General features: G+C 28.8%; 1 protein-coding gene across 2 annotated transcripts in view; it reads right to left on the reverse strand.

Moving 5' to 3' along the window:
• Positions 1 to 15632: 15632 nt before the first annotated feature.
• Positions 15633 to 25357, reverse strand: part of LOC100211662 (glycine receptor subunit alpha-2) — a 60814-nt gene continuing 51089 nt past the window's right edge. For both annotated transcript variants that reach the window (XM_065801330.1, XM_065801331.1), the window contains 2 exons: positions 16043 to 16230; positions 15633 to 15926 (listed from right to left, as the gene is read on the reverse strand). In XM_065801330.1, the coding sequence (XP_065657402.1) occupies positions 15723 to 15926; positions 16043 to 16230 (392 nt within the window). In that variant the 3' untranslated portion in view covers positions 15633 to 15722. The remainder of the gene's footprint in view (positions 15927 to 16042; positions 16231 to 25357) is intronic.

The following is a 25357-nucleotide window of genomic DNA, read 5'->3' on the forward strand; positions in this document are numbered from 1 at the left end:
GGCTATAAAATAAAATGTCAAAACCTGATATCAAATAAACATTTATTTTTTGAATTGCAATAAGGATATAAAAATATTGCAAAAAAGCGTGCAAAGATCGACAAAAAGACAGATACGCGACTCTTGTATTAAAAAAAGGCCATAGCATCAGACAAATAGCAGAAAAGCTCGGAAGGTCTCACTCTTGCATTATTAACATAATTCAACGATACAAAGAGACCCGGGCAATTAATGATCGTCATAGGACTGGACGCAATAAAATTTCAAATGACCGTGATGTTCGCTCGTTAGTGAGATTAATGAAAGAAAACAGACAAGCATCATCTACAGACTTGTCTACAAAATGGACACTGTCAAATGGTCTGAAAGCAAGCCCTAGAACTGTACGAAGGGTCCTCCACAATTTAAATTATTTATGGCGTGCTGCACCAAAAAAACCACGCTTAAATAAAAAACAAAAATTTGCCAGGAAAGAGTGGTGCAAACTACATAAAAATTGGTCAACAGATCAGTGGAGCCATGTGGTCTTTAGTGATGAAATGAACGTTGAGGTAGACAACAGAAAAGGTCGCGTAATGTTGCGTAGACTTATAAGCGAACGGTTTGATGAATCATGCATTTTGAAACGAACAAAACAAGGCAGTGGTTCAATAGGCATTTGGGTCTGTATGAGTGCCTGTGGAGTTGGCGTTTTTCATTTATTCGATGGTAGACTTAACAAAGAAAGGGACATTGAAATTTTGGAAAACTCGCTTATTGCTAGCATTGATTTATGGCAGTTGCAAGATGGATTTATTTTCCAGCAAGATAATGCGCCGTGTCATAAAGCGCATGTTGTTAGCGATTGGTTCAATTCTAATAAAATTCAAGTGCTTCCATGGCCTGCCAATAGTCCATACTTGAATCCAATAGAGAATTTATGGTCGTGGCTTGATCACAAGCTTAGTAAAGAACAATTTTACAATTTGGAAGATTTGAAATCTTCTATCTCTCATCATTTGAAAAATGTGCCTGATGAAGTAATCAAAACTTTAATGAATTCAATGCCAGAACGAGTACAAGAGTGCTTGAAAACAAATGGAGGAACAACACGTTTCTAAATTATTTTTTTATTGTTTTTTGAAATATTTTTGAAACTGGTTTTAAAATTTTGTCCAATTTTTTTTCCCATTTATATTTTTTACTAGTCAGTTTTTTAATTTTTTAACATTATTTTGTAAAAAAATTATAATTTCTTTATAATAAATATAAAATACAATAAAAGTTCTTTCTAAAAATGTTTTTTATTTTTTGATACCTTTTTCCAAAATAAAATTATACTAAGGTTAAAAATAAATTTTGAATAAAAAATGAGTGGTCTTTAATTTTTGGCCACCGCTGTAGACAAGACACTAAAGGAAAATTAAAATTATTAATTTTTTTTGTTTCGGTTTGAATATTTTAGGCTAAATTTTTTCCAACTGAAATAAAAAATGTGTTCATTTTATCAGCTCTCGGATCATAAAAAATTTCATCATTAATTTTGATGGCATTTGGTAAACAGTCTGTTTTAGATTTCTTACTGCCTGTAATTTCTCTTAAAAGTTCCCATGGGTGTTTTGAATTTTGTTTATGTTTTTTCTAACAAATTTATGTAATAACTTTTTTTAACATTTTTCTTTGGACTTCAAATTTTTTAACATAAGTCTTGTAAATTGTTTTATTTTCGAATGATTTTGTTTTTAAATATTTGATATACAATTTTTGCTTGATTTTAGAACATTTTTTGAAATCTTTCGTAATCCATGGCGACGTTATATCGTTCTTTTTTTTTTTAATATTTTATATTTCGGAAAATTAATATCATTTACTTCAAAAAATGTTTTTAAAAACGAATTATAGACTTAATTAGCGTCATCAGAATCATTAATGTGATTCCAATGAAGTAAAGATAATTGTTACTTCAATGCGACACAATTTGTTTCTGTAAAAACTCGTTAAATAAGAAGTTTATTTTGATGGAGAAGTTTTAAGTTTTCTACGTTCATAGAAAAAAAAATTAGACAGTGATCTGAGACGTCACTTTTAATTATGCTTTTTTTTTTATAGATAAGTTAAAAACAAATTTATTATATTGTCTAATAATGAGGCGGATGATGATGTAATTCTAGTAGGTTTGTTTATTAACGGTATTGCTCCATTTTCAAAAATATCATTATAAAATTTTTTAATGTTGTTGTTAGCGTGGTAATCGTAGCAACTTAGATTAAAATCACCAATTATGTAGTTGAATTTCTTTTCATTTATACCTTTTTTAATTATATCATTTTGCAGAAATTCATTAAAGTTTTCTATTATGCCAGATGGTGGGCGATAACAACAACTTAAAAATATATTTTTAGATTTTTGGGTTATAATTTCAATAGTCAAAACTTCTTTATCGCCATCAAAAACAGTTAAATCAGGCCTATTAATGAACTGCAAGGATTCATTAATGTAAAAAAGAGCACCACCACCTTGTTTTTAAGTTTTACGCGCTATAGAAATTATATCAAAACCTGTAAGGTGGAGATTTGAACCTTTTACATCTTCAGAGCTACACCAAGTCTCTGTGATGCATATAATGCTAAAAATATGTAATGTTTCTTTTAAGTTAACATAAAAATTTTCGAAATTTTTTTTAAGCTTCTGATATTAAAATAAATAACATTAAAAAACCCCGCTGGAGAAAATGGTTCATTTCATTTAAATAAAAGTATGAGCAGTTTTGAAGAGCACCTGCTTCGCTAAAATAACATAAGTCAGGATCGGAATCACTATCAAGTATAAAATCATTAGTTTGAAAAAAGTTAAATGAACTTGGTTCAAAATTAATTATTTTGGTTTGAATCCAATTTCAGATTTTAACAGTTAAAAAAAGTGAAAATAATAAAAAGAAAATAAGCTTAAAAATCGCGTGTGATTAGTTTATTGTAAACGACTTTAGCATAGTTTCCTTTGCCTTGTAGCTCTTTTGCTTCTGTAAATAACTTTCGTCTTATTTCCATTGTACGTGCACTGAAATCCTCGTTGACAAACAATTTTTCATTCCAGAGTTTCGCCATAACAAACTTTTCCAAAATCGCACTTTTGTCTTTATAGTTTAAAAATTTTACTACGATAGTTCTGTTTTTTTTAATTTTTTCATCCAAATCTTTTCCTCCAACCCTATGAGTTCTCTCGATTTCAATATTATCAAATACTCTTAGTTTAGATATAGAAAAGTCTTTTACCTTAGTTTCAGCGTCGTCCCAGGTTTAATTTTCATTTTCTTCTAATCCATTAATTCTTAAATTCTAAAAGTTATTTCTGCGACTTCTATCTTCAAGTTCAACCATTATATCTTGAATAACGTTTTCATTTTTTATTTTTGAACTGTTTTCGATCAGTTGATGAGTTGATGTCTTTTTAGTAGTTGATATTTCCGGTAATAAGTTTTCATATTTATCACTGACAAATTCAACAGATTTTTTCAGATCACATACTTCATTTTTTAAATATTTATTCTCTTCTTGCATTCTCAATATTTTGATTTTAAGTTTATCAATTTTGTCGTTAAATATTTTTATTATTGTGTTTTCATGTGTACCATAGTTTCTTTGAAAAGCGTTATTTTAATTTTATTAGCCATAATTTAACGATTAAAAATAAACACGTCCGTTCACCACGCTTACCAAATATCAATTTCTGGGGGTTGTGGGGTAGGTCTAGCCACGGCTCTGCTTTTAAGTATCATTTTCTTAGAATTTAAAATATCTCGGATGGGTATGCGTTAAAAATCAAAGTATTTAATTTTATTTTGGCTGTTAAATGGATGAGCTTTGATCTTTGATAATAGGAAAAAAAGACAAGTTGATTAAAATTTGAATTAAAATAAAGTTTTATTTAATAAAACAGTTTATTTGTCTATTAGAGCTTATCTATTTATCATAACCTATCAATTATATGGATGGTGTAAAGGTCAAGTGGACTAACCCTTCAATTTTCTTTTTTTATTATAATCGTGTTTTTGCATTAATGCTACGTTTTATTTATAATTACAAGTGGACTAACCCATCAATAACATAGATTCTGTTGTTGATGGGTTATAAATAAAACATTGTCTTATTAATGCAGAAACACAATAATAATAAAAACCGAAAATTGAAGGGTTAGCTCACTTGGCTTTTACATCATCCATATATCATATCTATGTAGCATCTATCATATTGTAAACAGCAGCATAGTGATAAAAAAAAAGCCCCCTCCTTCACACAAAACTTTAATTCGGGTCCCTTAATTTCTCCTCTGCCCTCCCCCTCCTCCTCCTCCTTTTTCTGAAGAAAAAATTTTTTTATGAAAGCTAAAACCTTTTTCTCAAATACAATTTTTATTTAGTGACATTGAAACCAATATGTTACAGTATGTATGTCTAAAAATATGTATGTAATCATATATATGTATATATAAAAATATGTATGTAATCATATAAAAGTATCTTTTTTTTTTCTTTTTTTTTTTTATGCTTTCATAGCTGCATATTGGTCAAAAACTCTTTTTTAATTTAATCGTGATGCAGATTCTGTTTAAATGACTATTAGGCTTAGCACGGTCAAACAACCTTGCGCCATCGATGCCCTTAAATGTGTTTTAACTCATTTTAATGTGCTGAAAGATTGTGTTAAAGTTGCCACGCAAATAAGTCATGTCAAATATAGCATAAGTGCTTCAATTATATCAGTATATGAGTTACCTATATCACAATACGTTATTGTTAGGGTAAATTGCGAAAATTTTCAACACGTAAAATGCAGGAATAAAGTGCGGACAATTTATTCTAATTTTAACCCAATCGCTACCTAAATTGTCTGATAATTTTTAACTATTACATGAATATAACCTATTCAGGTTTGAGAGTACCCTATATAGAGATACCTTAAGTGCACCTTTTAAATAAAAAATTAATATTTTCTTTTTTTCTTTTGACAGCTCAATATATAACATAGACATGTTTGAAAACTATTGCTTACATTAAGGCCTATTTTGATCATAAAAAGGTTTACTTTGATTTAAAAGTCTTGCAAATGTAAAGTTAGGTCTCGCAAATGCAATTTAAATTCTCGCAAATAAAAATAATAGTCTCACAAATGTAAACAAAAGTCTCACTAATGCTGGTTTTAATCTAATTGTAAAGGTTTTTTTAAATTGAGCAGTTAAAATTAACGCCCAATTTTTCAATAAAGAAAATATTTACCCTAATCACCCTTTGTGTTCAGGGACAAAAGTGGCTTTCCGACTGTTTGGAATGTTCAGGCCCATAAATAACCATTAATTATCATCACAAATCTGAAGTTTAAAAAAGAAAAGAAAGTTGGATTTATATCAGTTGGACAATTGCGTTCAGCTTTTTCTCACAATTATCTCACGATCTCACGGTCACACGATCATCTCGCAATCCCCAACACAATTTGGACATGGCCTTCTAGAAATACAGGCCATACTTTGTGCATGGCCTTCTAGAAATACAGACCATACCATACAAATACTTGCCATCGCGATAAAATATCTTTCGACTGGAGGCCGATTTTATATGGATATTTTTACATGGAATGAAACATTTTTGTTTTGCAATGGTTATAATCAACAGCGATTGGTCTAAACACAAATTTTTAGCGACTGTGTATCTGCAACGAAAAAATGGTTGTTTAAAGTTAATCTTTTTGCAAAGTGCAACATATTTAACTTACAAAAGGTTATCAATTATGCCTCGAAAATGTTGTGTTCCATTCTGTAATAGTGGTTATCCGTCATCAACTAAAAAGGTGTCCGCTTATCGATTTCCTTGTGATGAATACGAAAAAGAAGTGGATAAAAGTCCTATCCCAAGAAAATATCTGATTGCAAATAAGTACACTGTGGTATGCCGACTTCATTGGCCTATAGATTGCAAATCTTTTATATTTTATCGTGTAAAAGAACATCCAACAGAACCACCAACTGTTTTTTTTTTCAAACATACCAGCAAGCTGTCTTAGTTTACTTTTTTCTAAACCCAGAACAACAAAATTGTCATCGTCCAGTCATCAGATGAACCAGATAATTTAAGAGAACATGATTTTTTTCGATTTGATAGCATAAAAGAGAAACTCTTGCGTAGTAATGATCTTATTGTATACAACATAAATGACAGTAATGATGTTCATTCAGTCAAAAGAGTTTGTATGTTTAGTGATAATAGTAACATTGTTACAAAACCATGTAACATGTAATAAATAAACAATAAACTATTTTCTATGCAATCGTCCCGCTTAATTCTCCATAACAATTTTTTTTTAATTCTTTTTATTTTAATTAAATGCATATTCAATATTTCTTTTTCCTTATAAAATACTATGCTTAAAAAAAATAAAAAAAAAAAAATTCTTTTCGTTCTTTGACTCTTCTTACCAATTCGTTAAACTTCTCTCCATTTTCTTTCCTTCTTTTTACCTGTTATATTTTTTGTTATTGATATTATTATGATTTTTATATTTTTTATTTTGCATTATTATTAATGATAATCACTAGTATATATATAGATAAATATATAGTAAAATACATACATATATCAATATATATATATATATATATATATATATATATATATATATATATATATATATATATATATATATATATATATATATATATATATATATATATATAGTAAAATATATATATAGATTATACTTTTTTATATTACTGTATTTAATATTATTATTACTATTTATTACTATTATTATTTATTATTATTATCAATATTATTATTATGCTATAATTTATACCATCATAGGTCTTTACACATCATCATTTTATAACTGTTTGTAAACTTCCCGCATGATTGTATATATATACAGCTATTATTAAAGTGAAAATATATTGATTTGATTTGATATGTGGTATTCCAAAGTTTTTAGTTATTGTAGTATATAGATTTAACATTAACTTCGTTTCATCTTGGGTCATCTTGCAGTATTCCCATTTTAATGTCAACATCATCATGATGTAAGTATTGGTCAGTTTTTGATGAAATCATACGTTACTTAAAAAAAAAAAATAAGTTTTCCATTAAAAAAATGTATTACTCGAACATATTGGCTGTATGTCTCAAAAGAAAGTTGGTGAATTTACTTACTCTCCTTTCATATTTTGCTATATCCAGGTCTCTGTACAGCCAAATTTCTAATGATTATAAATTATTCAGTATTAGAAATTTGAAAAGAATCACTTCAAAAGTTGGATCATAAGATAGTCTGGAATTTTTGAAAAATGTTATGATGAGTATTGAAAATACACAACGTAAATCTATATTGCTGGTTGATGAAGTTTATGTTAAATCCACATTAACTTATTATGCAGGTGTATTATTTGGAAATTCTGCTGATCAACCCGGTGTCCTTGCCGAAACCATGTTCGCTATAATGATAAAATGTTTATTTGGTGGACCAGAGTTTTTAGTAAAAATGATTCCAATTAGTCATTTAGGTTCTGATTTTCTTTTTAAACAATGCAAACCAATTATTGAAACAATTAACAATCAACCCAATGCAAAACTGTTGTCAATTATTACGGATGGAAATAGATTAAATCAAAAGTTTTTTAAAATGATGAATAAAATTAAAGAAAAGCCTTGGTGCGAAGATATTAAAAACACATTTTTGTTGTTTGATTATGTTTATGTCATGAAGTGTGTTCTTAATAATTGGTTAACTGAAAAAAGCGGAGAATTAGTTTTTGAGTTTGAAGGTAGCAAACATGAAGCAAAATGGAGTTTGAAGGTAACAAACATGTAGCAAACATGTAGTAAATCTTTATGAGTCGGAATCTGCTAATCTTCTAAAACTTAGCAAATTAAATAAAATTTCCATCTTTCCAAAATTAATTGAGCAACAGAAAGTTGACACTTGTTAACGAGTTTTCTGTAATGAAACGATTGCTTCACTTAAAAATCATCCATCCATTAAAAAAAAGATGGAGTTATTGTCACCATCAAATTTATTTCTATATTTGTGAAGTTTTGGAAAATTTGTAATGTGAAAAGTGTTGGAGCAGATATTTGTTATAAAGATGAGTACCATGCAGTTACAAGATCACACACAGATAAAAGCCTGCTATTCTTATTAGATGTGGCAGATGCGGTTGTAAAAATGAAAGAATCAGGCGCAAAACGTATTAAGCAGCTTACAAAAGATACCTCTGACTGTATTTCTCATGTGTGTAGGGGGTTAGTCAATATTGCAAGATATCTTTTGGATTGTGGAAATGATTATGTTATCCTGGGGTGCTACACATCTAATCCATTAGAGAAAACTTTTAGCAAGCTTCGCCAGGGTTCTGGAGGAACCTATTTTATTACTGCTCAATCTGTCATAGAAAAAGTTAGAATCCAACATGCAAAACTTTCTTTACAGTTAGAAATGGATTGTTTTGATGATTGTAACACTGGTCATTTCTTTAAAAACTGTTTTCAAAGTTTAAATGAGCAGGAGTGCGAAATTTTTGATAACTTACCAGAACTCAAGGATAAAGTTCAAGCAGAATCATTACTTTCAATTATATATATTGATGACTTGAAGAAAGGAGGTCTTGTTATTCCCTTTGATAATATGGTTCAATGGTACATATTTTGTTTGGTTTTATTTGAGCCGCTATCAGATGAATTTTGTCGAACATTTTTGATGAAGCAATTCTTATCTGTATCAAACAAGTTTTAATTTGGTATTTATAACCGATATTGCCGCACTTTAGCAATTATATTTCTAAAAATACTAGCAATAATAAAATCTTCAAGATGCTCTAAGGAGTCTAGGCAAAAGGTTTTAAAACTGTCATGAAAATGAGTTTTCATTTAAATTTTATTATATTATAAAAAAATTATATCATAGTTTATTAACTTTATTGTAGTTTTATTTTTAAGCTCTTATATATTGTTATTATTATAGTTTTTTGCTCTCCTTGTCCGCATCCACTTTACTTATAAGCGCTTCGCTCGGCCTCCAGTCAAAAAAAATTTCGGCGCTTTGTCAAGGCGTGTATTTCAAGAAGGCCATAAATTTAAGTCTTTATAGGAGTGGCTGACTTGATGAGATTTTTCCCATTACTAAGTACCTTCTTTTATTTAGCAATCAATAGGCTTTCTGCAAACAATGTTTCAGTCAGTTTTCCATAGAGTTCGGACTGCTGTAATTGTAATGAAAACAATACCGTAAACCGGGGTAACTTTGGCCAGCGGGGTAACTTTGGCCATTTTTAAAAATTTTAATTAAACATCTATAACTTTTTAACAGTTAAGTAACGTTTTACTATTTTTGTTTTATTTGTAAATGCAATCTTTCTTGCTTAAATTTTGATATGAAGTTTGTTGCAAATGCTCTTTACTATAAGTAAAAAAGAATGAAAACTACATCTTTGTAAAACACAATCAAAAACTGTAAAACAGAATGTTGTCTGGGCGAAGATAAAAATGATAGCAAACAACTCAGTTTTACTTCTGTTTTAAAGACAAAGGTTCAGATAAAATTAAGTGAAAAGTTTTTGGCTCAAGTAACAACATTCTGGTTTTTTTAAAGGGTGGTCAAAGTTACCCCGTAGGTTTATACTCTTTTGGGGTAACTTTGGCCATGTAAATAATATTCATTTTAAAGAAGTTTGATCGTTATTTATTATTACTAGAGTATTTTTTTGAAGCATGTTATCTGAACAATTTATTTTGAAAAACAGTTTTTAGCATGAATGTATTTTAGGATTTTAAAAAAAGTATATTTTCTTGTTAAACTATTTGTTGTTGTTGTTGCTAAATCATAATTGTATTAACTTTATTACAAAATTAAAATTTATAGACTCTTATTTTTAAATTTAGTTGCAATTTAATAAAATTATATAATAGTTTAATAAATTACTACGTTGCAGTTTGCTTGTGTTGTTTATAGTTACTTTTGTTTAAAGCTTAATCCCTCGTAAATATAACAAGCATAGTGTTGGAAAATGTGCATAAACACTTGTTCTAATACCAGTTCTTTTGAAAGAGTGTATGGGTGCAATTAATGAACGTATGTCTATTCATCAAGCCTCAAAAAGGTTTAGTATACCAGGAAGCACTATACATAATAAAATGAAGTCAACGCATAAAAAATGCATTGGTGCACCAGCCATATTTACTTATGATAAGGAGCAGTTATTTTCATCTAGAATCAAGGTTATGTGTGATTGGAGATTTCCATTAAATAAACTTGATGTTAAAATGTTATTTGCTGGTTATTTAAAATTGCAAAATTGTACTGTAAAAATATTTAAAAACAATGGTGATGATTGGGTCTCAAGTTTTATGAAATGTTCACAGTTAACCCATAGAATTGCATCAAATATTATAAGAAAACATGCAGCTATAAACAAAGAACAACTAAAAATTTATTTTGACAATATTAGACTTGAGCTTGAAAGAATTCCACCTTATAACATTTGAAATTATGATGAAACAAATTTGCGTGATGACCCTGGAAATAAAAATGTTGTTATGAAATGTGGAACTAAGTACCCTGAGAGAATAATGAATTGCAGTAAGGTTTGTTTCTCTATAATGTTTTGTGGAAATGGTGTCGGAGAAATTCTTTTGCCTAGATTCATATGCCTTCTGCCCAATTCAACCCATATGCTTTAACCTCCTGATATTGCATTCTTTGCACCATTAAAGAAAGCATGGAGAAGTATACTTCTAGTTTGGAAACTTACTTCTTGTGATAAAAAATTTGTAACGTTACCAAAAGAAGATTTCTCTAAGTTCCTGAATGATTTAATGACATCCATTAATGAATGTTCAAGAAAAAATTTAATAAGTTGATTTAGAACTTGTGGTTTGGTGCCATTTAATCCTAATCCAGTGTATATCAAGTTACCAAGTGAAAACGTCTTGAGTTCTCGTAAAGCTTTAGACCAAGGTCTTTTAGACATTAAATGAGAAAAAAAATGACAGTGGTGATAAAAAAGATGTTACACAAAGTAAAAATAAAAATAATATATCCAAAAAAAGACTTAAAATTGAACCAGGACAATCTATTTCTGTAGAATACCATAGTGAAACAGAAACACCATCTGAAGGTGAATCAGTCACTACTGAATTTATGATAGATTACTAAAGAGATGCCTAATTTTTTTTTTTAAACAGAGTTTATGTTACAAATTGTTTGTTTATTCTTTAGTACTCTCTTATTTTCTGCTTTTTCTGACATTTAATAAAAAATAAAAAAAAATAAATCAAATTATTTTAGCTAATATGTTTCTTTAATACTGTTTATATTTATTTTTATTGTTCCTTCTTTAATTTCTTGACATATTTTAGGTACCCATTTCTGAAATAAATACTAAATGTAAGTTTAAATTACATTAAATGTGATTAATAACACTTAATTTACATCTGGTCCAAAAAAAAAATTCACTATGACAAAGTTACCCCATTGCCGGGTAACATTGACCACCTCATTATTTCCATAAAATCTTGGATTTGATGAATACAATGAATACGCCATTTTACTAATTAAATGATATTAGTAATGCACAACTTTTAGCATCAAAATAGTTTTGGAAAAATATTCCTTTTTTTCAAAAAGTTATCTTCTTTATCAAAATTGGTACAAAGTTACCCCGGTTTACGGTAGCAGAAACAACTATTGTTATTGTATTAACATTTAAGAAATAATAACAATACTTGTGATTTCCAATTGTTTTAATACTATAATACAATAACAATAAATATTGTATTGCAATTCATCTTCACAATACAATAACAATATCTGAAAAAAAAGGTATTGAAATGATCCACTACAATAAAAATAATTATTGTATTGTAATTCATCTTTATAATACAATAACCATTTATTATTATTGTAATAAAAAAATTATTGTAATGTCAAAATTTAATAAATATTTTGACACGCTCCGAGATATGTGATCTTGAAATAGAGTAAAACTAATATATAATTAATGATTCTATTTTTAATTTATTTACTGAATATCACTTGTCCTCGTTGCAAACCTTATATAGCTCTATAAAAGTGAGTTTGATCTTAATTGTACTTCTTTTACTGCTGGGGATTGACACAGGGCCGTCCCAAGGGAAGAAGGGGCTTAGGGGGTGTCTAGCCCCCCTACGAATTTTATTAGTTGGCAAATTGGACACTGGAGTCGGCAAAATTGGATTTATAGTTGGCAGTCGGCAAATGTCAGAAAACGAGGATCTTATTTTTTTTTTAAGATAAGCTAGTGGGCAAAAAAAACTTTTTTGGCTTTAGTCGGCAAAAAAAAGACACCCCCCTCCCTTTAAAATCTCTTTGGGACGGCTCTAGATAGTTATTTATTTAGTTCACTTAGTTATTTGCTTTTACATTAGGCACCTATCCAGTTATTTCGAAACTTACTCAACTAACTTTTACTCTAATATAACTTTTGTTTCCCTGAGGCTTTTATGGCTGTATGTGTTTCATAAAGTAACTTGACTTTTGGATCTAGTTGCAAAGTTATACAAGAGCTTTGTTACATAAATCAAGAAAAATATTTATTTGGTATTTTAAATTGCCTTAATTTTCAAAAAAGACCCCCTACAAAATTAACTGGTACGGTCTGATAGGTGATGAGTAATCTGAAAATGTAGAAAATTATTTTGCAAAACAAAAGTAGTTCACATTTTTAGACAATCTAATCGATAATTACGCAGGTCAATGGTTCCCTGATTTCATAACGCTGTCATTGATTACTCATTAGCGGTTAATTATATTGAAAAAAAAATTATTTTCACAGGCTTTATGTACTTAATCAATTAGTTTAGACGTCATCATCCGTTGAAACATTTCAATATCAATTTAGACAAAATTTTAAAAAAATCAAAAATTTCACTTCACAAAGTAAATAATTATTTAATTATAAGCATATGATAAATTGTATATTTGAATGATTTTGAATAAATAATATTAATGTTAATTCTAAATAAATTATTCTTTAAACAGTTATATTATTGAACTCAAAATAAATAAAATTTATATATCTAAATGGTTGCTAGAAACGGGTGCTACGAGCGCCCCTGAACTAAATATTTTTAAGTATATGTAATATATATACTTCTTTGGCTTTCCTGGCTTCACTTCACTTCTCAAAATAAATAAAATTTAAATATCTAAATGACTGCTAAAAACGAGCGCACGGGCAACTCTGAATTTTCTAGTGCCTAAATAATAATAAATGCGCGAAAAAGAATATAAATACTTTAAAATACAATAGCTATTGGTCTTTGAAATAGTAATACAATACACCACAATAGTTATTGTAATTGTTTTTCATTCCAGCAATACAATACAAAAATTATTGTAATTGTTTTACATCACAGCAATACAACACAATAGTTTTAGAACTTCAATGTATTTTAAGAAGAAAAAAAATACAATAGTTATTGTAACTGTTTTTTATCACAGCATTACTTATTGTTATTAAAAACAGTTACAATAGTTATTGTAACTGTTTTTAATAACAATAAATAATGTTTTAATTGCACCTTTGGTATTACAATACTATATTATTGTATTGTAATATGTTATTGTATTTAATTTTTACAATTACAGTTACAACAGTCCGAACCCTAGTTTTGCATCAGCTTGTCGGAAACTACTGAATTTATCAAGTTGTTATCGGACGAAGTTCTGGACAGAACTGAGTATTTTGCAGAATCGTGTGTTTTTTGTTCGAAGTTACCGTTGATTTCAATTAATGGCAGGACGATAGGTCAGAACAAAGGTTGAATATAAATTGTGAGCGTTCCGTAATAGTAATAAACAATTTTCTAGCAGGAACGGATCCAGCATTTGCGCTTCCAGCAAAAGTGCTTGTTGCATTTAAGAAGAAGTTATGCTTAATATTGTTTATTTTAATAAAAATATCATATTTACTTCATACTTTTCCAGGAATTTTTTCCATGGATTAAGCGGTATTTAATTTTGGTATTATACTTAGTTTTTATCAGCATTATTTCATTTAAGAGAAAACCATTTGTAATATCAATATAGTCAAACAAACAAGCAATTAAACTGTTTTTTTTTTCAAAAAGTTGTTATCTGGGGGAGAAATTCCTAGTCACACATGTGACACAACCGCTTTCACGCTGTTGCATCTTTTGATATTTTATTTAACTTTAAGTTTAATAATGATAAATTATGACAATAATTACAATCGTTAATTATGAGTGCGTTCATCTTAAAACATGATGACGGCTTTAATTGGTTTCAGAGAGAGGAGAATCAGTCCGCTTAAACCTTAAGTTTATGATAATTGGATGTTTCAGAAACAACCAACAGGTCATTTCCTGATATTCTGCAACTCTAAATCTTGATTCTCAAGCACAAACTCTTTCACTGCAAGATCTCTGACTCTGAACAATAACCTTTGCACTTCATACCTATCGCTTATTTCGCAATTGCTTTACTGATAAGAAACTTGAGTATTCCGAATTGAAAAACTCGGCAACCTCGAAAAAAAAATACCGTAAGGAAAACTATACTCACTATTTCACCATATAAGGTTGAACTGGACATGGCTCTAAAAATATTTAGAAGAAATGCTCAAACAGTTGCCAATATTATAGGAAAAAAAAATGATTGCACAATACGCAAACGTTTAACAATATAAGAATTCTGACACTTATAACGAAAATTTTTCCTGCGAAGTATGAATCGCAACAATTTCAATAAAGGGTGGTTTTGCCTCACAGTGGGGCACAACCATTTTTCACCTAAGAGCAATTTTTATTGACATTTTCGAAAAATATTTTATTTTGTTCTTAATTGTAGCAATTCAAAGCTTAATAATGTAATTATTCAAATATTAAAAAAACACACCGTTTTTATTTTCATTAATCTAAATTAATTAGAACACTGCGGGGGCTGTTATGCCCCCGCATTATGTTTGAATTAAAAAGATAGATGATGTTCCGTCAGCGGAAGAAAACTTTGTGAATTAGTTAAATAACTTAAATAAGCCCTTAAAAAAAAACTTCTAATAATCAATAAGATCAAAACCTTCTAAAGTATATCGTAAGCTTTAAAACTAGATATTAGCCTGTTCATTGAACATTTTTTTTTAAAGCCATGTTGTTTTCTTTATTCCAAGAAAACCTTTTCTAACACTTTAAAAAATACAGAGAAAATGATTATTACACAGTATTTATTAATACAAGTTGAATCTCTATAAAAATACGATCCATTAAATTAAACTAAAAAATCGTTAACAAGAATAAACAACCGAAAATAATCGGAAGAACAAAACAGCCATTTCGATAAAACAAACAAATATGCAACAAAAAAGTTCTTGCATTAAAATAGGCCAAAACCTCGAATTGAATGTTTGTACTGTTTTGTCAGAACATAAATATAAAAAGTTTGTACTTGCTAGAACATATATATATATATATATATATATATATATATATATATATATATATATATATATATATATATATATATATATATATATATATATATATATATATATATATATATATATATATATATATATATATATATATATATATATATATATATATATATATATAACAAACGAACTTTTAGAAATTTTTTGTATTTTTAATACCTATATTTACATGCTTTAAAAACAACTTTCTAAATACCAATAAATAGGTTTAAAATAGTTTTTTAAATGTTAACAGTTTGAGGGTGAATATTGTGGTAAACAAAATAAACGGCGTTTAGAAACAAAAACATAGAAGGAAACGCAACTTTGGAGCAGTCGTCGATAAAGTGTGTATGATCGGTAAAAAATAAAAACGGCCCTAAGGCAATTCCTTTGCGCCCCGAAGATAAAAGATGATGTTTTGAATTCTTCTCAAGTTCGCGTTTCTGAAATAAATATATATTATTTAAAAATATCTATAAAGTTTTATCACTATACGCAGGATACCATGCGTAAACATGCATTAGTTTTATATTAAGTATGAAAATATCTATTTGCAAACCTGTTTTAACCAGGGAGGAGACATTTTTGGATCTGTAATACCCACTATTGCAAATTCTACAAGTGCTCCGAATACAAATAACATGCAAATCATCATGTAGTAATCAAGACTGCGTATAGTGTTGGCACTGGGAGCTGTTGATCGAATACTATTACTCATTGTAACAATCGTAAGGATAGTAGTAATACCTGTAATATATATATGTATGTATGTATGTATATATATATATATATGCATATATATATATATATATATATATATATATATATATATATATATATATATATATACATATATACATTTATATATACATATATACATATATATATATATACATTTATATATACATATATACATATATATATATATATATACATTTATATATACATATATACATATATACATATATATATATATACAGTCGTCCCCCGGTTAACGAACCCCCCTGTTAGCGAACTTTCGGTTAACGAACCGAAAGTTTGCCCAAAATCCTCCCCCGGTTAACGAACCGGAACTCGGTTAACGAACCGGGACCGCCAAATGGCGTGCACACGCGCGTGAAGGTCGGGCGCGCCGTCCAGCATTTCCCCCTCAGTTTTGTGAGTGTCATGGAAGCCTGGGAGGTGAATGGTTGTGCTGGGTGTGCTTTTGTTGTTTCATTTTTTTCTTTTCTTGTTTCACTAATATTTTTCATGCATTTTTGTGCTTTTTTCTAGGTTTTTTTCCCACTTGCGATTTTTTCGATTTTGCGATTTTTCAAAATGTCGAACCCTGCGAAAAAAAGCAGAAAAGTTTTCACTCTTGAAGAGAAAAAGACAATCATTCAAAGAGTGCAAAAAGGTGAAAAGCAAAGTGACCTGGCTAAGGAGTTTGGTGTGAATAAATCAACCATTTTTTGATAAGCAATGTTCATGTTCAATTTTTAGTTTTTTCTAAAACTTTGACAAGCAATTTTCATGCACAATTTCAATTTGTTTCAATTTTTAAAAGTGCATAAATCTCAGGTTTCAATCATTTCACCTTTGCCTATTTTATTTATCAAGTTGGACAATTTTTTGAATTTTTTCCCCCATTATTTCGGCAAAATCCACCAATTAAAAATTTTTTAATGGCGGCCTATGGGAAAACGCGTTTCGGTTAACGAACTTTTCGGATAACGAACTAGTTCGGACTCCGAATTAAGTTCGTTAACCGGGGGACGACTGTATATATATATATATATATATATATATATATATATATATATATATATATATATATATATATATATATATATATATATATATATATATATATATATATATATATATGCGTGTGTGTGTATGTGTGTGTGTATCATGTAAGAGACGGTTTACTCTAAATGAAATTACCCGAATGCATTACAGAGCAATTCCACGACCGTCTCACAAAAAATGATAAAATTAAACCAACCCAATATAGATAATACTATATATCAGTAGAAAGCTCTACTTCTTCTCTTTCAGAAAATATATAGCTTACTATGGTATGCCGCTATTATAAAAAATAATATGGGCTGAAACAGAAGGTAAAAGTAGGTGTTTTTGCAATAATTTAATTTTTAATTGCCAAACTTCAATTGAACCTATAAAAAATTCAAAAACTGTCTTGCTCATTACAATCAAGCTTTTAGCTGCACTAATCATTCCTACTTATGATAAAAATATACTTATTGCCAGACGAATTCAGAATACCATTTGTTTTAATCAAATGCTATTACCACTATTGTCACGCTGTGACATGTCACGCTGTGACAATTAGGGTACCAATAGTTTTATTTCTAAGACTACCAGTAAAACTTAGGGTTTAAAAAATCCAGCGCAATGAGAACTCAATCTAGTACATCTAAAAAAATACTAACATGTTTAAAAAAATAATTAGCTCAAGTTATTTTTAGAATCTTTATCTGTCACGCCGTGACGTCACGGCGTGACAATTTTTTAACAACATTTAAAACAAAATTTAAAACTGCTAAACTGAGACCACAATTTAGTTTTTATCAACTTTAAGGACCCAGATTATTGAGTGGCCTACTTTCTTTTACATTTTCTACAAAACCTACAAATTATAGGTATGTTTTGCAAAGGCAACATTTGGAGGATGAATGCTCAGTTATCCTTGAGGCTCTCTTTTGAGATACATAGAGCCTCTCTAAGGGATAAATGTAACTCCATTGAGCCTTAGATGTAATATGTGCATCTCCATAACTAATGTGTTGCCTTTTTTTTAATCTTTCAAGGGTTTAATATGCCTCTTACTCATGCTGAGCGTCAAAAGAAATATCGTGAAAGGCAGTTAGAAAAGTTTGGCGAAAAAGTAGTTAAACAAAAAGAATCAAAAAAAAGAAAAGAAAGAAAACTCGCTAATTTGGAGGCTGAACAAGAAAAAAGAAAGGCAGCGAAAGAGAAAGAGCAGACAAAAAAGAGCAGAATCAAAATCTGTAGCTGTTACATCACCCCCTTACAAATCTGCAAGCACTCTTGGAAAAGCTGTTAAGAGAGCCGAGTCAGCACTACCAAAATCACCCAGAAAGAGGGCTAAAGTTGTACAAAAACTTTTAACAAAAATGAATGAAATCCCAAGCCCAGAAAAAATACTTAGTAAAAATGCATTAGATGCTTTAACTGTAAAATTGGTTCTTGATTTTTATCAGCGTGATGATATATCCCGTCAAGCACCCGGTAAAAGAGACACCATTGTGGTGAGATTAAAGAACAAGAAAGAAACTGTGCAAAAGCGTCATTTGTATATGAATGTTAATGAAGCTTATGCTGTTTTTAAAAGTGATTATCCTGAAGAATCAGTCGGAAAATTAAAGTTTGCTTGTTTAAGCCCACCACTTGTGCTTTTGTCTAGTTCAATGTCAAGAAACGTTTGTTGTTGTCAACAGCATTAAAATATAATTCTTAACCTTGAAGCCTTACACAAGTTTGATTTGAATTTTCCATTGTATTCACATGAATTTCCTCTTAGCATTGTATGTGATAGTGAAAAAGACATTTGTTATAATAATATGTGTACAACATGTAAAGATGCTGCAAAGTTTCATAATCTATTTGCCTTGAATGAAATCGACAAGAATAAATGCATTACATGGTACCAATGGGAAAAAGTTGCAGAAGGTAATGGAAAGGAATATATTTAAAAAATTGAAAAAAAGGGAAGAGTTGATGATCTTTACAGCACCTTTTCAAAATCTTTACCTTCATTTCTTTAGCATTATTTTGTTAAACAGAAACAATCAAAGACATATCGTGATCATAAGATCCAACTTCAAAGTAATCCAGACACAGCCGTTCTTCAAGTGGATTTTGCTGAAAATTTTTCAACTTTGTGGCAAGATGAAGTGCAGTCAGCACATTGGCACAAGAAGCAAGTTACTGTTGTTACTGTTTTTACTGCTGTATTTTGGTACCAAAACTCATGCTCATCAGCTGTCATAGTTTCAGATGATTTAAGCCATTCAAAAGAATCTATTCTTGTATTTGTTCATAATTTATTATCTGAACATATTGAATCTAGTGTTAAAATACTACAGGTTTGGACAGACGGGCCAAGTAATCAATTTAAAAATCGTTTTGTTGCATCAGCAATACCCTGGTTGGAAGAACAGCATGATTTAAAATTATTCTGGAACTTTTTTGCTGCTTCGCATGGGAAAACACCAGTAGATGCTATAGGTGGGACCGTTAAAAGAATAGCAACGCAAAAAATAATCCAGAGAAAATTTATAATAACTGATGCCATAACTTTTCATGAAGCTGTTAAAAATGAGACTAATTTCAATGTCTATTTTGTTTCTATGGAAGATGTTATAAATACAATAAAAAAATTTAAAATTGATGAGTTATTTACAAAAGCACCAGCAAAACCAGGAACATTTTCAGTGCACCTAATTCAAAACAATAATGGGAAAATGGAAATGCGACCCTATTCAAGTGCCAAGTATTTAGTGAAACAACTTACGTCTTCAGACGAAATCCCCGAAAAACTTTAAAACATTGTATATATGACAGCAATATAATATGGACGCGATTTGACACTGATATAGTATGGGCGTGTTCTGAAGATTACTATGTAAGAACCATTTTTATGAAGATGTAATTATATATTTGTCTAATCCTTCTCTACTTAGTTTTAAATTCATAAAAAAAAACAGCCGATTTACCTGGTTTATAATTATCCAAATGTGTCTGGTCACGCAGTGACGTCACGTTGTGACGTTTACCACAAGTTAATTAAAGGTGCACCTGTTTGAAATTTAATTAAATAAATGTTATTTAGCTATAAAACTTGTAAGAGTAATGTCTAAACTTTTTGTTTAATGCCAAGTTAATAATTCAGTTCATCTATATTAGCTGAATTGTGATGTTGATCTAAAAACTAAAAAACAATGAGAAAATTTTGGTCACGCTGTGACGTTTTACATTTTCTCGCATGAACAAGAGGCTAATATATCCACCCTAACTTTTTTTCTTGTTTCTTGTAGCACCTGTTATGAGCTAACAAAATAGCAAAAAAAAAATTTTTTATATCTATTTAATAATAAAATATTGAAGGCTAAAGACAAAAAAAAAGACGGTTGTCATGCTGTGACGGTCGTGGAATTGCTCTACAGCACTTTTAATCTTCATTTATTGTACGCTTGACTATATATGATGGGTTTAAAAAACATTATTTTGAGACCACATCAATTTCAGTGAAATGAACAATAAAAAAACGCTGAAAGTTTTAAGAAATTAATGTTTTAAAATAAGAAAAGTTTTAGTAAAAGATTTATTTTTAAATTTTTTTAAATGTAATAAAAACAAAAACTGCTAGTTATCAACTTTTTAAGAAGAAATTTGTAGAAAATTAGTTTTAAAACCAAAATATGAAATAAAAGGCACAAAAATTTAGTATTTTAATATGAAAAAAAAAAAAAATTATTGATACCAATATTAATGAATTTCAAATAAAGGAGTCTGTCCTACTTTAATGTCTTTTGGCCCATATTCACGCTAAGCCGATCGTGTTTAGATTTTTACACCAACGTATAGTTATTGTCTTACATATTACCTGTCAAAAAATCTAAGCTCGATCAGCTTGGCGTCATAGTTATCAGGTAAATTTGGTATATTGTTAAAAAATTAGTAAAAACGATTTTTTTTTTTTTTTTACGTTTATTAAAATAACTTTAAAAATTTAAACACAAGATAAATTGTTGTAATTTTTATATTTAAGCCAAATAAAAAAAAAATAGTTTTTATATTATACATTTTCGGTAATTTTTTGATGATAGAATTGCTTAAATCATCTACCAAATAAAATTCACTATTTAATAAAAATATCGATCTATAGTGACTTCTATCATTATTAAATATTGTGCAACATATAAAAATGAAACAACGTTTCATCAACATATAAAATTGAAACAACATTTCAGTTCATCTTCATCTTCTTGAAATACCTCTATAAATAAACAAAATGGATGAGATAAAAACTTTGCAGTAGAATCATTAAGGGAGATTTTACACAATTCATTTAACTTAATATCTAAAATGTTACTTTATCTGCGTTTTTATTCAAGATATACTCAATGATATTCGGACAAATAGTTTTGTTACAAGTTAAACAATTAAATTGATTTGTCTGAAAATCTATTAAAAAACGGAAAAACGTATTGCGTTCTGTATTAAGAGTACTGAAAGTTAATGAATCATTTGGTTTTAATCTCATAACAAGAAGAATCCATATAGTTTTAACTCTATCCCATTCACAAATTTCAATGGAAGAAAGTATATCGATTATGTGATTATATACTTTTATATTTTGTTTATTCTCTTGTAATACACTTATGATATTTTGTGTCAATAAAAATGAGCACCAAATAGCCAATAAAAAATAATTAGGCAAATATTTTGAATGATAATACTTCGGTATAATTGACACAGCGAAAAATAAACTGTATCCATTTTAAAATCATGTTTATTTAACAAAATACAACATAAAAAAAAAGCATAAGCCTTGAGCCTGGATTTAGAAGTTTTTCCAAATACTTTCTACAACACAAATAAAACAGGATGCTAGCAATGTGACTACAACAACCACATGTTCTTAAACCAGAAAAACACCCACAAGCTAAGACAATACTGATTCTGGACTATCGATATTTGGCAAGTATTTAATAAATAATCTATACTTAGTAGCGTTGGAATGCCTTGACTGAATTTCAGCGGAAATCAAATCATAATTTTGAATTTGTTTAATATTTTTATTAATCAAAATAATATATTTTCCATTTTTATTTAAATGTTCTGCTAAATAACTGTAACTTTGCTTTATTTGATAGCTACCAAATGTGATGTATTTTCACATATCATCTATAGAGAACTTTGGGAAATCGTTCAAATCTAATGCATCGATTGGTTCAAATTGCTTTTTACTTTTATTTTTTTGTATTCAAAATATATGATTCCAAGTCATTTTTTAAATTATTTTATTTTTCATCAGAACTGCAATACCTTTACCGTCTTTTTTATCGGATATATATTTTACATGAAAACAGTTAATCAAAGCAGCTATTCTAACATCAGTCATTATATGAGGAAGCATTATATTCCTTATTTTTTCCAAAAATTATTTAAATGTGCCATTAACAGCCTTAACAACCCGTCTGCACTTTGTAACAAACCTAGTATGTTTAGCTTGTAAACTAGTTAATTGACTTTTAGAAAAAGTTGGCATCTTGGTAAACACTTTATATGTAGTTTTCAATTCATCAATGATATTTCTAAAACCTCTAAAACAAATAAATTTTTGGGTTGAACTAGTTCTCTTATATCGCTTTTGGTTTTTAAAATTTCACTTAATAGTTGCGTCATTATTAGTTGCAGCAAAAGGACCATAAACATCAATAATAAAACCATTTACAGTGCATACTACAAAAGGCCTAACTAAATATCTTTTTTTTTTTGCCCATTGTACAGCTTTCGTTGTAAAGTATTATTATAACTTTTTTCACAGAACAAATAAGTACCATCGGATATAATTGTTAGCTGTTCGTCTTTTAAGTCAAACGAATCTTTGATCATATCTGTATTATTTAATAACCAATCTTTTCGTGATTGTGATTTTGCTCCTAAATTCTTTCCAACAAAATAAGCACTAAGTGAGGCTCTTATTTGATGGCAATATTTCTGAACTTTTGACCGACACGATAAACCAAAATAACAAGCAATTGTATTTTGATCACGACCAGTCTTTAACCAAAAGAGATAAACTGCTAGAGCTTGTTCTTTCGAACATTGAAAAGAGTTTTTAATTGTTTTTAATTCACTTACCAAATATAGAAATTCATCATCGATAAAACCTGTATTTTGGAAACAAAACTCAGTAGTTAGGCTATTTATATCGCTAAATTTTGCAAATACAGATGCTGTTTTTGAATCTCGAGACAGATAACTTTTAATTAAATTTGGTTACAATTATTTTTAAGTTGTAAAAAGTAGTTTTCTAACATCCTTGAGCATAATTATGAGTTAAGGACGAAAGAAAAAAAAAAGAGGCCAAAATTCATATAAGTTGGACATACTCCTTTTTATGATTTTTTTTCCATACTATGTTTTAAAAGGCTTTTTAATAAAAATAACAAAGTAAAAAAAAAAAAAAAAAAAAAACTTTAAGTTTAAACTTCTGGAAATTAAAAGATATTTGTTAGAGATAATGCGATGACTAAAGTTCAATTAAATATAAAAGTAAAAAAAGATTTATGATCAATCTTTTATAAATTAATAAACTGATACAAAAATTTTTTTTTTAATGTGTTAACTAAAATAAGTCACCTCAACTTATTCATCAAAACTTATTCATCAAAAAAAAACTTTTCAATATTTCAAATTACATGCAAATGGATTAAAAACTAGTTTCAAATGAGATTTTAACTTGAGGAACTATTGGTTTGACAAAATCAAAAAAATATTAATTTAGAAAATGCCTTATATTTCAGAATCTTGTATCCAAAAAATGATCAAAACCTGGGAGGATACTCAATCAAAGAATGATTTTAAGCAATATCTTAGCTTAGATCACCAATTAAAAAAACCAATTAAAAAACCCAATTAAAAATACTTGGTCATAGATCAGTTATCAATATAGACATCACCAAATTTAATCAACTATACACATAGAGCAACTTGAATGAGTACTGTTAATGATCAACTAGAAAGATGTGCCTACATCCTTCTAGTTGATCATGATTCACAGAAAAAGTCATAAAAATGAAACAGTCTCAAATCTGGAGCAGCAGTCTAAAGAATGCATTATTTTTTTTTGCACCAATAGAATGTAATTATTTACACCAATAGAATGTAGTTTTTGATTTGAATATTTATTTTTTTATTTCTAACATCTTCGCTTCCAACAAGGCTGCAAGCAACCACTATTAGAGTTGGAAGTTACTGGAAGGGGAAAGATGAAGACTGTAGAGCAAGATAACGATTGACAGATGACTTAAAGGATTGCAAATTATATGAATTAGGAAAGCAACATGAAGGAACCGAATTCCAAAGAACTAATGTCCAAGGAAAAAAACTAGACGAATAAGAGTTTTTGAGCATTTAGGAACAGTCACAGAAAAAAGGTGAAACATAATTGAATGACGAGTAACATGAGAATAAATTTTAGTAGATGGCACAAGAGAAGCTAGCTCTTTAGAGCAGTGCCCATTAAAGTATTTGTAGAAAAGAAAAAGAGAAGCAACATTATGACAATGTGATAATGGTTGGAGGTTTGCTGCAAGAGCAGGTCCAACTATGTTTAGAATGTGTTTTTGCACCTTGCCTAAAAGAGAAAGGGCATCATTAGAAGTTCCGTTCCAGATATGGCAACAGTATTCCATACAAGGCTGGATTTGATAGAGAATAGAATCAGGAGTAAGAAGGTGTCGAGCTTGATAAAGAGATGCAACCTTAGCAGAAGCTAATTTTGCAACAAATATTGAAACTTGCTGGGATATAACTACTACAAAATGTGAAAAATATACATTTGTATGTAAAAAAACAATTTTTATAAAATACATTACATTTTTTTACCAAAAATGCTTTTGTAATGAATGCTACATATAATTACCCCCTGGACATTATTAAAAACATGATACATTATAATTCTTTTTGAATATTAATTCTGCACTTTCAAAAGGAATTCTTGTATGTAAGCACTTATTTAAGCATGTAATAAGTCGTTGTTCTAAACATAAGAATGTAAGCTACAAGAGAAAACAACACATTGTTCAAGACTATATTGACTAACATTATTATT

This window comes from Hydra vulgaris, chromosome 07, assembly GCF_038396675.1.
Source record: "Hydra vulgaris chromosome 07, alternate assembly HydraT2T_AEP".
Lineage (NCBI taxonomy): Eukaryota > Metazoa > Cnidaria > Hydrozoa > Anthoathecata > Hydridae > Hydra > Hydra vulgaris.